The 15,275-nt window shown below is 49.9% G+C and overlaps 4 protein-coding genes across 4 annotated transcripts; 2 read left to right on the forward strand and 2 right to left on the reverse strand.

The window, feature by feature from the left end:
- Window positions 1-7,201: 7,201 nt before the first annotated feature.
- F5J12DRAFT_930586 (Cerato-platanin) lies at window positions 7,202-7,837 on the reverse strand (the record flags this gene model as incomplete). The annotated part of the gene is made up of 1 exon (XM_051749542.1): window positions 7,202-7,837. The coding sequence occupies one exon, from the start codon at window positions 7,835-7,837 to the stop codon at window positions 7,415-7,417; it is 423 nt and encodes a 140-aa protein (XP_051594106.1). The 3' UTR covers window positions 7,202-7,414.
- A 480-nt stretch (window positions 7,838-8,317) lies between these two features.
- Window positions 8,318-9,322, reverse strand: F5J12DRAFT_923203 (vacuolar protein sorting-associated). Its single transcript, XM_051749339.1, has 5 exons — window positions 9,003-9,322; window positions 8,813-8,915; window positions 8,625-8,735; window positions 8,419-8,561; window positions 8,318-8,354 (listed from the first exon to the last, which is right to left on the reverse strand). Exons 1-4 carry the CDS (start codon window positions 9,146-9,148, stop codon window positions 8,508-8,510), a joined length of 414 nt encoding a protein of 137 aa, XP_051594107.1. The 5' UTR covers window positions 9,149-9,322; the 3' UTR covers window positions 8,318-8,354; window positions 8,419-8,507.
- Window positions 9,323-9,547: 225 nt separating this feature from the next.
- Window positions 9,548-9,754, forward strand: F5J12DRAFT_692982 (Cerato-platanin; the record flags this gene model as incomplete). Its single annotated transcript, XM_051740403.1, has 1 exon — window positions 9,548-9,754. A coding segment is annotated over one exon (207 nt), but the record flags the coding sequence as incomplete, so codon positions are not given.
- A 2,284-nt stretch (window positions 9,755-12,038) lies between these two features.
- On the forward strand, window positions 12,039-12,646 carry F5J12DRAFT_119984 (uncharacterized protein). The gene is made up of 2 exons (XM_051738025.1): window positions 12,039-12,130; window positions 12,195-12,646. The coding sequence occupies exons 1-2, from the start codon at window positions 12,120-12,122 to the stop codon at window positions 12,526-12,528; spliced, it is 345 nt and encodes a 114-aa protein (XP_051594109.1). The 5' UTR covers window positions 12,039-12,119; the 3' UTR covers window positions 12,529-12,646.
- Window positions 12,647-15,275: the final 2,629 nt, after the last annotated feature.

Below are 15,275 nucleotides of genomic sequence, written 5' to 3' on the forward strand. Positions count from 1 at the left end.
GCACTCGTCTGTGCCTCTCTCACGGAGGACAGATACGGTGTGGTTCAGCGCGATATTCCCCGTATACTAGAGGCATTTTTTATCTCTCCTCCAGGCTGCGAGGATTACCAAAATGAAGTTCGCGTACTCTACGTACCCCCCTACTCCAGAGGAGCTGTCCCAAGTCGATTCCGCCGTCCTCCACCAAAAAGAGAGTACCCGTGTTGAAGTTGCAAAAGCCTCCGAAGCAATAAGCGTCGTGGGTGATGGTATGTCCTCTACCTTTCTATGGATTTATGAGTTTCAGGAGCAGCTGACGAATATTGTCTTGCCAAGCTTTGAAATCTGGCATTCGGATATCGTCCGGACGTTTGGAGATAAGTTGACTGCATTCAAGTTCCCTCCGAAAACTGCGAGGAAGCTGCAGTCTTTTGTAGATTACATCTAATTGCGTTACCGAGTTCGAGGGGCTATGAGAAGTAATACTACATGACATAGCAGGTTTCTTGTTGGTTCCCTGAGGTCGGCACGACAAGCCCACAGTCAACACTGCTTGATTTACAGAACTGCCAAGTGCCCTGAAATTCGTACGGTACAAACTATTTTCGTTGTGTACACAAGGCAGTGCTGTTATTCCCTGAGCTGCATCTGCAAATCGCTTAGTGCTCTAAGAGCAACGTTAGAGCGCTTAGCATCGGTAACAGTGCGTGCCGAGCTCTCAAACAATTCAAAAACTGTCTGAAGCGCATGCTGTAATTCGACCGTCTTGCAGATGCTGATAGCAACTCTAGCCATTCACTGTTGTCTTTGCTTCGAGAAGTAATGGGGTTTTGATCGGCATTCTTAGGGTATTTTCTTTAACACCGCCATGGAATTCACCATAGTTGTGGCCTATGAAAGCATCTCTCGTTGTTCGCACCACCAGAGGGAATCTACCTTAAATGATGCACACGAGTACAACACTCACGAGAACTTCCATGGGCATAAACCTGGCAAGAGGTGAGATTGCATCGCACATTCAGCGGTCGACGTAGACCTAGCAGTAGTAGAAACTCGTGTACATTTGCCCTTTAGGCAGCTCATTACCCCTCATCTCAAGTACATTAGAATTACACACACCCAATCCTCCTCTCACCAGGCCATCATCGCTGTGGTCTCACCACCATCAAGACGGTGCACTCAGTGCATCGTCACGATCGTTTTTATCGCCACTTAGACTACGGAAGAACTCGGCGTAGGCGTAGTCAACGTCGAAAAGAAGCTGGTAATACTTCTTGATTAGATGGGTGAAACGGATGCGGAAATCTGAACGGACGTACTTGTCTTGATTGTTTCTCTGTTAGCTCTTCCGAAGCTTTCATTCCGTTGAGGGTGATCAACCTTTTCGTGCGTGCGAGTGAGGTGTGTTAAGGAGGAAGTAAAGAACGGATTCGAGCGCACTTACCACCCGACCATGCGACTTCTTCCCTCCCATTCCTTGCTCCCTTTAAACCTCGCGTACCCCGTAACGAGTTCTTGAAGGATAGGATGCAGCTGATCTTTTGCGCGTAGACGTAACTTGAGTGCGTCCATGAAGGTTATGAAGTTCTGTGCGTTGCATGTTTAGTGCGAAGATCGAGCGTGCGGTGAGACGCGGAGAAGTGGGAAATATGTGAGCAGAGTATCGAAGAATCTCCCTACCTGTGTCGTTTCAGCTATCCATTTTCCAGTCTCCGGACCAGCCTCGCTCGAATGTTCCACCGTAGCGGGCACCCCTACCTTGATCCTGTGCAACGCAGCAGGCGTATCGAGCTATGTCAATGCCGCACGTACAGAACAAGATCAAAACGTCGGGTGAAAGGAGAAGGAGGAGGAGAAACGTGACTCACGCGATAGCGGGTCATGAACTCCTCGATCGACGGGATCGAATCCTTGACCAACTTGACCATCGTCATATACTGCGACAACAACCTCGTGCATGCAGGCGAGTACCTCTCGTGGCATATCTCAGTATGTACGAGCTCCACATTGAACCGACCGATAGGATGGATGGAATTGGTGAATAGTGGTGGGACTCACTCAGCGGCAGTAATTGAATCGCGGACGTATGCGCGTTCCAGAAAGTCCAGTGCGACTACGATGCCGAAGAGCGTAGCTAGAAGAGAGTATTTCTCCCGTTCTGCGTTGGTGGTGTAAAGTCGGACCTCTTCGTCGAGGGACAGCATCGTCGTGGTTATGGCAGTACCCAGGAAGTGTACAAAGTTATGCCAACTCAGCAGCAGAATGTCAGGGGTATACGCCTGAGAATGAGATCCCCAGGAGTGATGTAATAAGGCAGTTAGATAGACAGAGATGTCGTGACATCCACTAATGACAACATTGAAAAGCATAGAGTCGTATCGTATGTAGTCCGAGAATAACAAAGAAAACGCGAGACTGGTATACGTCTATGTGCGGCCAGCACCGTCCATCAAGCCTGTTGAGCACTTGCCACCGCTCTCTTCAGCGCCTCCAGTTCTTGGAGCAACTTCGCATTTGCTTCCTCTGCAGCCTGGCGTTGCTCGCGTTCTCTCTGCCTTTCCTCCTCTGCGGCCTGGCGTTGCTCACGCTCTCTCTGCCTTTCCTCCTCTGCGGCCTGGCGTTGCTCGCGTTCTCTCTGCCTTTCCTCCTCTGCGGCCTGGCGTTGCTCGCGTTCTCTCTGCCTTTCCTCCTCCGCTGCCCGTGCCCTTTCCTCGGCCGCCTCGCGTTGCTCGCGTTCACGTTGCCTCTCTTCCTCTTGCTATTCGGGTCATCGTAAGCACGGATAGTGAACAGAAATCAAAGACAAGTTACCTCTTGTTTAAGCCTGCGTTCCTGTTCAATTTCCTCGGCCAAAGCAGCTCGAGCTTCACGATACTTAGCGCACACCTCTTCCCCGCTCGCCTTGATAGCCACTGGTACCCCACGAATTGTACCCCCCCGATGGGTCCGGTTATCTTGCATGGCACCCTTGTATAGCATCTTGAGAGCGTCAAACACAGTTGCAGCGAACCAGTAGCATTGTGTTCGGGCAATGGCGTACTTGGGCTCCTGTGTCGAGGTTACATAAAGCAAGGTCGCTAGCTCGTTTGCAGTGGGCTTTGCGCCAGTAAACCGTAAAGTACAGAGACGTTGAGGCTTGTCGCACATCTCCTCCACCCGAGCGCCTGCTGCACTAATCCGCGTTGCAAAATAAACGCGATCACAGGCGTCCCGCTCGGAACTGGAGGAAAGAGAAGCTGCAATTTGAGCTGTATGCAACTTCTTTATTTTTTTCCTGTTGCTCTTAGTAACTTTGTCTAGCGGAGGACCGCTTTCGTCGGCACTACTTGCAGTGGAATCGCCGACATCAGGAGAGCGTGCAGAAGTCTCTGGTGGAGTGGGTGGCGACGCCGTGGCATCTACCACTGTGTCCGCTGGAAGATGGGTATCGGCAGTTTGTGGGGGGTCTACAGAATTGTCAGCGGCTTGAGTTACTAACGAACGTGAGCAGAAGTACCGTAGTTTGGATTGCGAACACCACCACTCCTCTCGGCAATGATAATGGATGTGTGCTGATTGTCGGGGGAAGAGATGTCAAACCGCAGGAACTCATGCTCTACCCCTTTCCGCATCTTGTACCAGCCGACCCTGATGACTTGACAATCCGACGTAAGAGGGTTGTTGCGGATGACGGAGTACCACCCGCGGACGTTCACAAGCCCGTAGGACTCCTCATCGAACAGACCTTCAATCTTTGGAGCTTCCGAGACCATTTTGAGCAAACGAAGGACTCGATGGAGAAGTCTGCGTAGTTTTCTGAGTATGATCCTGTTGTAGAGGGGCATCTTTATATGAATGGCGATCACAGCGAGATGGCTGGGATGTTGAACCACGGCTGGAATTCCTACTACACAGCTCCTGATTACATAATGCAATTGATTGCGCGAGCCTTGTCCAGCTATTATGGCAACAATAATAAGGATGACTCTCGTCGTACTGGGTATCGACGTTGTAACCTACCTTCCATTCGTGGATGTCGCAATACTCATACCCTCCACGCCATGGCGATGTGATTCGGGTGTTGCCCGGAGCCCGACCTCCAATTGATCGTTGCTTTGGCACACGTTCGTCACTCTGTCACAAGAATATTTCTTTGAGTAGTGAATCAATTCTCACAGACATATGATACATTTGTGCCAACTGCAGAGGATGAATCGATGATAGCCCAGGCAGTGGAGGGATGTCAGGACCTATGAACATTGACTTCACTGATAGACCACGGATCTAAACTATGGTATCAGAGGAGATAACCCGCCGGGACAAGGAAGCTCGTGGATGGCACGAAAGGCCGCGGACATCGGAGGCCCATCTTGTTGCTACGGTGACATGGTATAAAGTACCGATTGCAACTCAGCGAACAAGGGGCAAGGGAGGTATGTACTTATGTCGTGCGTGCTGTGGGTGGGTGATCGTGTTACATACATCAATTCAAGTGAAAGCAAAACAACAAAACACCGGTGAGCAAGAGAGATCCGAAGGCTGCAGCCGCAGGGTAAAAAGTACAAGGACTGTTCGTAAGGCGCTCGACGATGGCACAAGTCGTGTATGAGACCACTTGTGGTTCAGGTATTTGATCAACGCGGTATCCATAGGAAACCCCAGAGAATGAGTAACATGCCATCGAAGTTGCACCGCTTCACGGTCTCTCGTGCATCTAGAGGATAAAAAGAACAAGTCCACGGTGTGTACACAATTGCGTTTCGATGGAGATATGTACATAACATGGTGAGAACCCAGGGTCCGAACCCAGTCCTTCGAGAAGGACATGCCTGGTAGGGAATCTGATTTGGAATCGATATGGCATACTGGGACAAGGACGGTTCGTAATAATAAACTGTAACGATAAGAATTCCCTCCAGAAAAAAGGCCACTTCGGTGCCTCTGTACCGATCTACGGTACGAAAATACTGTCATGCTATATGGCTACAGCCTGTGCATGTCTCAGGAATGTCAATCAATGGCAGCTCGGCATTGAGAACAAAAAACTCACTTACCGCATATGCATCGACTTTGTAGCTCGCAAAACCGAGTCGCAATTTACGGACAGACCATCCTAGGTCGCAGGCAAAAGAGCTGAAGCGTCGCCGCTGGACGGGGACAAGGCAATCACGAGTGATTCTCAGCCATACGACTCTCAACAACGTTTCAACTACGAAGGACGTGAAAATCAAGGCTCAGATGGTCCTAAGAGCGGATGCTCAGCATCCATCTCAGCCCGCTTCTCAATTTCGCACGCGATGACAACGTAAATTCGACAGATGCATCGCGGTCGCGTTGGCCGTCCGTACCCATACGTAACAGAATGACAATCCCCGCAATTGGGGTGTTCCAGTCGCCGATGGTCGACGCATCCCAGAAGTAATGGAGTTGGGGGAACGAACTAAGAGTGGCATACCCCTTTGTTTTTCGACCGTAGACCCACCAGAGCAGGCGAGATTGGGGAGGGGATAGTTGCATCGCCATAGAAAAATAGTCACTGGCCTCGAAGACGAGGGAGGCGGTCGTCTGCGCAAGAATCAAGGGGGAGAAAGTGGAAGTACAGCATCATAGTCTCTGAGAAATGGGACTTGTTTCGATCGTTGGGATGAGCTCGGATGGGGCGTCAAGCCTAGTAGACGGTGGGAGGGAGAGTTTGACAGCGTCTCAATTTCATGGCTTTCAGTGCTCAATCAGCGCATGGGATTCAGAGATTGTTTTCCAGGGAATTTCATCGATACAACGGAGATAGCATGCCCAAATCACCGTAGACAGCCTCCAGAAGGCTGCACTCGAAGGAAAAATTGTACTCGTTCAACAGATTGTGTAAGCAAGCTGAGGCTATGGCGGCGCCGCGTCTTCCGAAGTTCCCAACCTTACATCCACATCCTGCTTATGATGAATGTATCGACTGGACGACCTAAGAAAACACGGAAATCACCTACCGCGGAAGGCAATGTTGTCGCCAATACGTGTCATGTCTCGCTGGCATCGGAAATTAGCATCGCAGCCAGGCTGAGAAAAAAGTCGTCCACAAGACGCATCGTGGCTGTATCGGGTGGCTATTGTCTCGCTGACCTGCTAGTTCTCCCGTCGAAGTCATATGCCTTTACTTCAAGGACGAGTACAATTGGAGGGCCGTGCATGACGAGCAGTTCAATGCTGCTGCGGTGTGTTCCCATTTTAGTTTCGAGCCCGTGGCGGTCACCCCTTCTTGTCCTTTGCATATTGGACGTAGCTCATCCCAAGGCCGAAGAGCTCTACGCAAATCGTTGCTGGTGTGCAATCCCATCAAAAATTAGAGTCGTCAACTCGTTGATTAGGAAACGACCGCCACTGGTTGATCGCTCGCCCGCCGAACTCTTGCTACGTGTTAGGTACCCAAGCAGAGCCTTGTAAGGGGAAGCAAGATGTCGGTACAGCACTGCGCGGCTGGAGGGATATCGAAGCTCCCTACCCCGCGGAGCTACACCGGGCGTGTGACGATAACAACATAGCAGTCTAGAAGACTCGTTTAAAGAGGAGCGGGTGTCACCTAATCAACGTGCTGGATTGGTCGATACTGCGGTTCACGACCCAAGCCGAAGGTGGACTGCATCTTGGAACTCTGGATATCGTACTGACCGCTCAGGATTTGAAAGTGGCAAATGGTTTTCGACGTTCGCATACTAGAATGATGTTCCCGTCCTACCAGGCGCTTCCCTTGCGTTTTTTCGTGAAAAGGTTTCCCTTGCATGGTGAGGGACGTGAGATTTTTCGAAGTCGACAAGGTCCGCCTCGACAACCCGCCATACGATGGCTATCAATCCACAGGAGTCGCCTCTCTGCCCTAACTGTCGGGTTCTCCAATTTCAAAATGCGAATCGTTTGCCATGCGATAACCTCCGATCCAGAATTTTATGCCGCGTGGTCGTCCATTGATGGTATGTCCAAAGAACTGTGGTTGCTGGAGCGTGTGGGGGAGCTTCAGGGGTTCCAGGGTCTGTTCATCAATGTGGCTTGTTTTGTATTCGACTAAGCGCTGAAGATCTATTAAGGCAAGTTCATATCCACCATAATGTTCGAACGTTCTCTTCGCGACGATCTTTGCAACGAATCGAACGAGAATTTGGGACAACACCCACCTGCGGACCGCGCGTACGAACGATCGACGAGAATCTGAATTGAATATACTTCTCAGAAGTAGAAGCAAGCGCCTAGGTGTTATACAAACTAGGAATCAAGTCTACGGTACCAATAAAGGCACCGACAACGTCCTGGTACAAGTTGTCCAAGTGAAGATATAACAAGAAGCCCAACGGGTCCATGTCCAGAACTCGATATACCGCCATGAAATGCAGACAAAGTCTTTTATTCCGTGTGCTGCTGTTCCCTGCTAACATACCGCTCGCAAGGATTACCGCGCTGTCGCATCTCGTCCTCACAAGCCACATTCACTGGCGGGCACCTCAGTGGCAGTGACCTTCACTCTCCCTAACGCGCTCGCCTGCCCATTCGTCAGCATGTTCATCGCCTGGGGTGACACCGTAAACCCATCCTTCGACACATCCAGTGCAAGGACATTGATAGTGTTCTTTGCATACGTGATGGCATAACATTTGCCACAGTTAGCGTTGTTCCAGTTTGCGATGGTTGGTGCGCCTCCGAGGTAAGGGAAGTTGGAGAAGGAGCTAAGGGTGGCGTACCCTTTGCTTTCGAGTCCGTTGGACCCGTCAGAGCAGGCGAGACTGGAGAGGGGACAACTGGCATCGCCGTAGATGGCGTCATAGGCGAGAAAAGTGAACATCTGCCCGAGAACAGGCGTGGAGAGGAAGAAAGCAAATGTGAAGTAGAGGTACAGCATTGTCTGTGGATGGCACTTGTCTCGGTCGCAGGGATGAGGTCGGATGAGGAATTAGGCCTGGCAGACCGACAGAGGCACGAGACTGGTACAGTATCACGTCGTTGATGCCTTTATTTATTTTCTTATTGCAGGATTAGGCTTACGCTGGCAGACGGTCATATGGGGATCCACATGCATGATCCTCGTTTCTCCGGCACCTGTGGAACGGCGGGGATGAGCGGAGTACATGGTACCTTCGCGCTCGAGAATGTGATACAAACCTCGCTGCGAGGTGGATATGCTTTTCAGTTCCTTCTTTGGGGCACGCTCAAGATGACTTGGCGTGTGAAGAAGTGTTTGGTAAGAAGTCCAAACAGTAGGACTTCGGGAGGCTCACCCAACTATCGCATCAAAAAGCAGTACATATCTGTTCTAGGTCCCTCCATTGAACGACAGGGAGTGCTTATTCGCGATGGGACACGTCCGCGTAGTGTGCTCGACCTCTTCCGAGGCTTTCATCCCGTTGAGGGTGATCAACCTTTTGGTGCATGCGAGTGAGGTGTGTGAAGGGCGAAGTAAAGAACGATTCTGAGAGCACTTACCACCTGACCATGCGACTTCTTCCCTCCCATTCCTTGCTCCCTTTAAACCTCGCGTGCCCCGTAACGAGTTCTTGAAGGATAGGATGCAGCTAATCTTTTGCGCGTAGACGTAACTTGAGTGCGTCCATGAAGGTTATGAAGTTCTGTGCGTTACATGTGCGGAGAAGTGGGAAATAGGTGAGCAGAGTATCGAAGAATCTCCCTACCTGTGTCGTTTCAGCTATCCATTTTCCAGTCTCCGGACCAGCCTCGCTCGAATGTTCCACCGTAGTGGGTACCCCTACCTTGATCCTGTGCAACGCAGCAGGCGTATCGAGCTATGTCAATGCCGCACGTACAGAACAAGATCAAAACGTCAGGTGAAAGGAGAAGGAGGAGGAGAAACAGGACTCACGCGATAGCGGGTCATGAACTCCTCGATCGACGGGATCGAATCCTTGACCAACTTGACCATCGTCATATACTGCGACAACAACCTCGTGCATGCAGGCGAGTACCTCTCGTGGCATATCTCAGTATGTACGAGCTCCACATTGAACCGGCCGATAGGATGGATGGAATTGGTAAATAGTGGTGGGACTCACTCAGCGGCAGTAATTGAATCGCGGACGTATGCGCGTTCCAGAAAGTCCAGTGCGACTACAATACCGAAGAGCGTAGCTAGGAGAGAGTATTTCTCCCGTTCTGCGTTGGTGGTGTAAAGTCGGACCTCTTCGTCGAGGGACAGCATCGTCGTGGTTACGGCAGTACCCAGGAGGTGTACAAAGCTATGCCAACTCAGCAGTAGAATGTCAGGGATATACTCCTGAGATCCCCAGGAGTGATGGTAATAAGGCAGTTAGATAGACAGAGATGTCGTGACATCCACTAATGACGACGTTGAAAACCATGGAGTCGTATCGTATGTAGTCCGAGAATAACAAAGAAAACGCAAGACTGGTACAAGTATATGTGCAGCCAGCGCCGTCCATCAAGCCTGTTGAGTACTTGCCACCGCTCTCTTCAACGCCTCCAGTTCTTGGAGCAACTTTGCATTTGTTTCCTCCGCTTCCCGTGCCCTTTCCTCGGCTGCCTGACCTTCCCGCTCGGCCACTTCGCGTTGCTCACGTTCCCTCTGCCTTTCCTCCGCGCGAACTGGAACGACGCTAGCTGCAGCAAATGTTATGCCATCATGCATGCAAAGAACACTATCAATGTCCTTGCACTGGATGTGTCGAAGGATGGGTTTACGGTGTCACCCCAGGCGATGAACATGCTGACGAATGGGCAGGCGAGCGCGTTAGGGAGAGTGAAGGTCACTGCCACTGAGGTGCCCGCCAGTGAATGTGGCTTGTGAGGATGGGATGTGACGGCGCAGTTAACCTTTCGAGCGGTATGTTAGCAGGGATCAGCATTAAAGGAGCTTGTCTGTATTTCTTGGCGGTGTATCGAGTTCTGGACATGGACCCGTTGGGCTTCTTGTTGTATCTTTACTTGGACAACTTGTACCAGGACGTTGTCGGTACCTTTATCGGTACCGTGGATTTGATTCCTGGCTTGTATGGCACCTAGGCGTTTGCTTCTACTTCTGAGAAACATTTTCAATTCAGACTCTCGTCGATCGTTCGTACGCACGGTCCGCAGGCGGGTGTTGTCCCAAATTCTCGTTCGATTCGTTGCAAAGATCGTCACGAAGAGAACGTTCGAACATTATGGTGGATATGAACTCGCCTTAATAGATCTTCAGCGCTTAGTCGAATACAAAAATAAGTCACATTGATGAACAGACCCTGGAACCCCTGAAGCTCCCCCACACGCTCCAGCAATCACAGCTCTATGGACATGCCATCAATGGACGACCGCGCGGCGTAAAATTCTGGATCGGAGGTTATCGCATGGGAAACGATCCGCATTTTGAAATTGGAGAACCCTACAGTTAGGGAAGAGAGGCGACTCCTATGGATTGATGGCCATCGCACGATGGGTTGTCGAGGTGGACCTTGTCGACTTCGAAAAATCTCACGTCCCTCACGATGCAAGGGAAACCTTTTCACGAAAAAACGCAAGGGAAGCACCTGGTAAGATGGTAACACCATTCTAGCGGGCGACCACTTTCAAAGAGAATCCTAAGCAGTCAGTTTGACATCCAAGTTCCAAGATGAAGTCCACTTTTGGCTTGGGTCGTGACCCGCAGTATCGACCAACTCAGCACGTTGATTAGGCGGCATCCGCTCCTCTTTAAACGGGTCTTCTAGACTGCTATGTTGTTATTGTCAACGCGCCGGGTGTAGCTCCGCGGGGTTGGGGAGCTTCGATATACCTCCGGCCGCGCAGCGCTGTACCGACATCTTGCTTCCCCTTACAACACGCTGCTTGGGTACCTAACACGTAGCAGGAGTTCGGTGGGCAAGCGATCAACCAGTGGCGGTCGTTTCCTAATCAACGAGTTGACCACTCTAATTTTTGATGGGGCCGCACACGAGCAACGATTTGCGCAGAGCTCTTCGGCCTTGGGATGAGCTACGTCCAATATGCAAAGGACAAGAAGGGGTGACCGCCACGGGCTCGAAACTAAAATTGGAACAGCCGCAGCAGCACTGAACTGCTCGTCATGTGGCCCTCCAACTGTACTCGTCCTTGCAGTAATGGCATATGACTTCGAATCTCGACGGGAGAACTAGCAGGTCAGTGAGACAATAGCCACCCGATACAGCCACGATGCGTCTTGTGGACGACTTTTTTCTCAGCCTGGCTGCGATGTTAATTTCCGATGCCGGCGAGACATGACACGTATTGGCGATAACATTGCCTTCCGCGGTAGGTGTTCTCTATGTTTTCTTGGGTCGAACGTCCAGTCGATACATTTATCATAAGCAGGATGTGGATGTAAGGTTGGGAACTTCGAAGGATGCGGCACCGCCATAGCCTCAGCGTGCTTACACAATCTATAGAACGAGTACAACTTTTCCTTCAAGTGCAGCTTTCTGGCTACGGTGATTTGGGCATGCTATCTGCGTTGTATCGCTGAAATTCCCTGGCGAAACAATCTCTGAATCCCATGCGCTTGAGCACTGTGACAGCCATGAGATTGAGATGCTGTCAGACTTTCCCTCCCACCGTCTACTAGGCTTGACTCCCCATCCGAGCTGATGCCAACGATCGAAACAAGTCTCATTTCTCAGAGACTATGATGCTGTACTTCCACTTTCTCCCCCTTGACCGCCTCCCTCGTCTTCGACGCCAGTGACTATTTTTCTATGGCGATGCAACTATCCCCTCCCCAATCTTGCCTGCTCTGTTGGGTCTATGGTCGAAAAACAAAGGGGTATGCCACTCTTAGTTCGTTCCCCCAACTCCGTTACTTCTGGGATGCGCCGACCATCGTCGACTGGATCACCCCAATTGCGGGGATTGTCATTCTGCCGTGTATGGGTACGGACGGCCAAGTTCCAACACGACCGCGATGCATCCGTCGAATTTACGTTGTCATCGCGTGCGAAATTGAGAAGCGGGCTGAGATGGATGCTGAGTGGCCGCTCTTAGGACTAGCTGAGCCTTGATTCTCACGTCTTTCGTAGTTGAAACGTTGTTGAGAGTCGTATGGCTGAGAATCACGCGTGATTGCCTTGTCCCCGTCCAGCGGCGATGCTTCAGCTCTTTTGCCTGCGACCTAGGATGTTCTGTCCGTAAATTGCCACTCAGTTTTGCGAGTTACAAAGTCGATGCATATGCGGTAAGTGAGTTTTTTGTTCTCGATGCCGAGCTGCCATTGATTGATATTCCTGGGACGTGCACAGGTACCGTAAATCATTACGGGGGCACCGAAGTGGCGTTATTTCTGGAGGGAATTCTTATTGTTACAGTTTAATATTACTAACCGTCCTTGTCCCAGTGTTCAGGATCCACGTATCGATTCCGAATCAAATTCCCTACCAGGCATGTCCTTCTCGAAGGATTGGGTTCGGACCCTGGGTTCTCGCCGTGTTGTATGTGTATCTCCATCGAAACGCAACTGTGCGTACACTGTGGACTTGTTTTTTTTATCCCCTAGATGCACAAGAGACCGTGAAGCGGTGCAACTTCGATGGCATGCTACTCATTCTCTGGCGTTTCCTATGGATACCACGTTGATCAGATACCTAGTCTGAACCACAAGCGGTCTCATACATGACTTGTGCCATCGTCGAGCGCCTTACGAACAGTCCTTGTACTTTTTGCCCTGTGGCTGCAGCCTTCGGATCTCTCCTGCTCATCGGAGTTTTTTTTGTTTTCACTTGAATTGATCTAAGTAACACGATCGCCCGCCCATGGCACGCACGACATACATACCTCTTTCGCTCCTTGTTCGCTGGGCTGAAATCGGTACTTTATACAATGTTTCCGTAGCAACAAGGTGGGCCTCCGATGTCTGCTGCCTTTCGTGCCATCCGCGAGCTTCCTTGTCCCGGCGGGTTATCTCCTCCCGATACTATAGTTTAGATCCGCGGTCTATCAGTGACGTTTTTAATAGGTCCTGACATCCGTCCACTGCCTGGGCTATAATCCTCTGCAGTTGGCACAATTGGATCCAGTTACTGCATATGTCTGTGAGATTTGATTCACTACTCAAAGAAATATTCTTGAGAGCACCCCGCTATATCTCGTCACAGAGTGACGAGCCTGTGCCAAAGCAACGATCAACTGGAGATCGGGCTCCGGGCAACACTCGAATCACATTGCTATGGTGTGGAGGGTATGAGTATAGGGACATCCACGAATGGAAGGTAGGTTACAACATCGATACCTGGTATGAACAGAGCCATCCTTATTGTTGCCATAACAGCTGGACAACGGTGAAACTTAGTCTCACGCACTGAATTGCATCATGTAATCAGGAGCTGTGCAGGAGGAATTCCAGCGGTAGTTCATCCCAGCCATCTCGCTGTGATCGCCACTCAGACTAAGATGCGCCTCTACAACAGGATCGTGTTCAGAAAACTACGCAGACTTTTCCATCGAGTCCTTCGCTTGCTCAATATGGTCTCGGAAGCTCCAAAGATTGAAGGTCTGTGCCCTGAGCAGTCCCTCTACACTGTAAAAAGTAAAATCACTAAAAATCAGTGTCTGTGACACTGAAGTTGTGGACACATCTTTTCAGTGTCATCGGTCTGACAATGATTTTAAGTGTCAGTGTAAATTGCATATGTGATTTTCAATGTCAGTCAAGAAAATCAGTGTCGTAGCATTGAAAAACAGTGTCAAGTGTAAAAAAGCTCGTCTACATCTTCCATCTCACTCTCGTTCTCCTCCAGGGTGCCCTCCCATGTCCCCATATCTGCAAAACCTCATGCAGATGCTGCTGACATTCGATCAATGATACCCCACTGTTTACCTACAGGGACCAGGCCCACCACAGCCTTTAAGCTTCGCATGTCGGTGACAATTGTTGCATGGTGGGACAACATGTAAGTATTCTCATTTGTGGCATCCTTTCCTTTGGTATTCCATGGTGTGATAAGAGCAAGGACGAGTGTCTTGCCACTCAGAGAGGCGAAGAATTTGTTTGGTGGCAGGGTGAGCACAAATATCTTCTCCAGATCACCATACCCGATAACTTGAACCAAATGATGATTACGTGCCTCAAGAATTACTTTGTACTGGTCACATCTGATGTCATTAAACTGACTGTGTAGTATTAGTGATATCGAGTGCACCTTGATGTAGCAGTTCCTCCTTGCTGGAGCTGCTGGGCTATGTGAGACAGCTGCTGTCTGGAAGAAATTGCCACCTCCACATATCCAAAGCTTTCCAGCGAATAGGGTTGGGAGTGGCAAATGGATTTTCACCTCGCTCTCTCACTTTCCTAATACCTGAGCCACATATTGAGTGATCTTTTGCTGAAGTGAAGGATCCTGCTGAGTGACCCTCTTGAATGGAGGGCAAATGATATGGTTGGGGTCTGATGTTGGCAGCACTCAGTTATGTGTCATGAAACCAGAAAAGATGGGTACTTACATCCCTCAAACACATGTTCAAATACTGTTGGTCCATCATCTTCATGGTCATCCCACAAAGCGAGTTCAGCTGAAACATCATAGCACACAGAGAGTTGCTCGAGTATGACAGGGTGTAGCAATGTGTTGTTCAAGTTGCTCCATGGCTGGCATCAGGAACGCATCAATTGCTGCAATGTCCCACAATACCTCTCCATGAAGAAGCTCCATGTTGTCCAGGCTGGACCACAGTAACGAATTCCCTCGGTGACATGAAGTAGACCATGGATGGTGAGTGTGCATGCTGGCAGATGTTTGATGCAGTACTGATAATAATACCTGACAAACAAGAAATAGCTTTGATGAGTATCACTGAAATGCTCGGCATTGAAGGGAAAAAATGACACACTAACTTCTTGTATTTTTGTACCCATTTTTGTAACCATACTTTGATGTCGCCCACTTCTTCCTCCATCAAGTGAAACCATAACATGAGCTTCATCAACACACTGAGTTCACACGCATGCACATAGTACTTCTGCTTCGGAAACTGGTTTTCAAGTAAAATGGGTGCAATGTACAAGAACCAGAAGCACCATGAATCGGCCATGAATTGTGAGCAATTGGTGGCAATATTTCCTAGAACTCGTATGAATGCCACAGGTATGTGTTGCACAGCAGCCATCATTTCTTGTGCGATCTCTTCCCATACCTTCACTGCAATCCTAAATTTGTCAGTGCTGGATTCAAGACCTTTGAACTGCCTGGTCCATAGATTGACAAGATTTGGGATAACGCTCTCCAAAAGGAGGTGAAACCACTCCCAGGGCACTGAGTGTGCATAATCCAGTGAACCAACTCTCTGCAGTCCAGGTAAACCATGAATACCTGTCTTCTTTGCAATCC

This window comes from Pisolithus orientalis, assembly GCF_024613125.1.
Source record: "Pisolithus orientalis strain OTSU chromosome Unknown F5J12scaffold_159, whole genome shotgun sequence".
In the NCBI taxonomy this organism is placed as follows: domain Eukaryota; kingdom Fungi; phylum Basidiomycota; class Agaricomycetes; order Boletales; family Pisolithaceae; genus Pisolithus; species Pisolithus orientalis.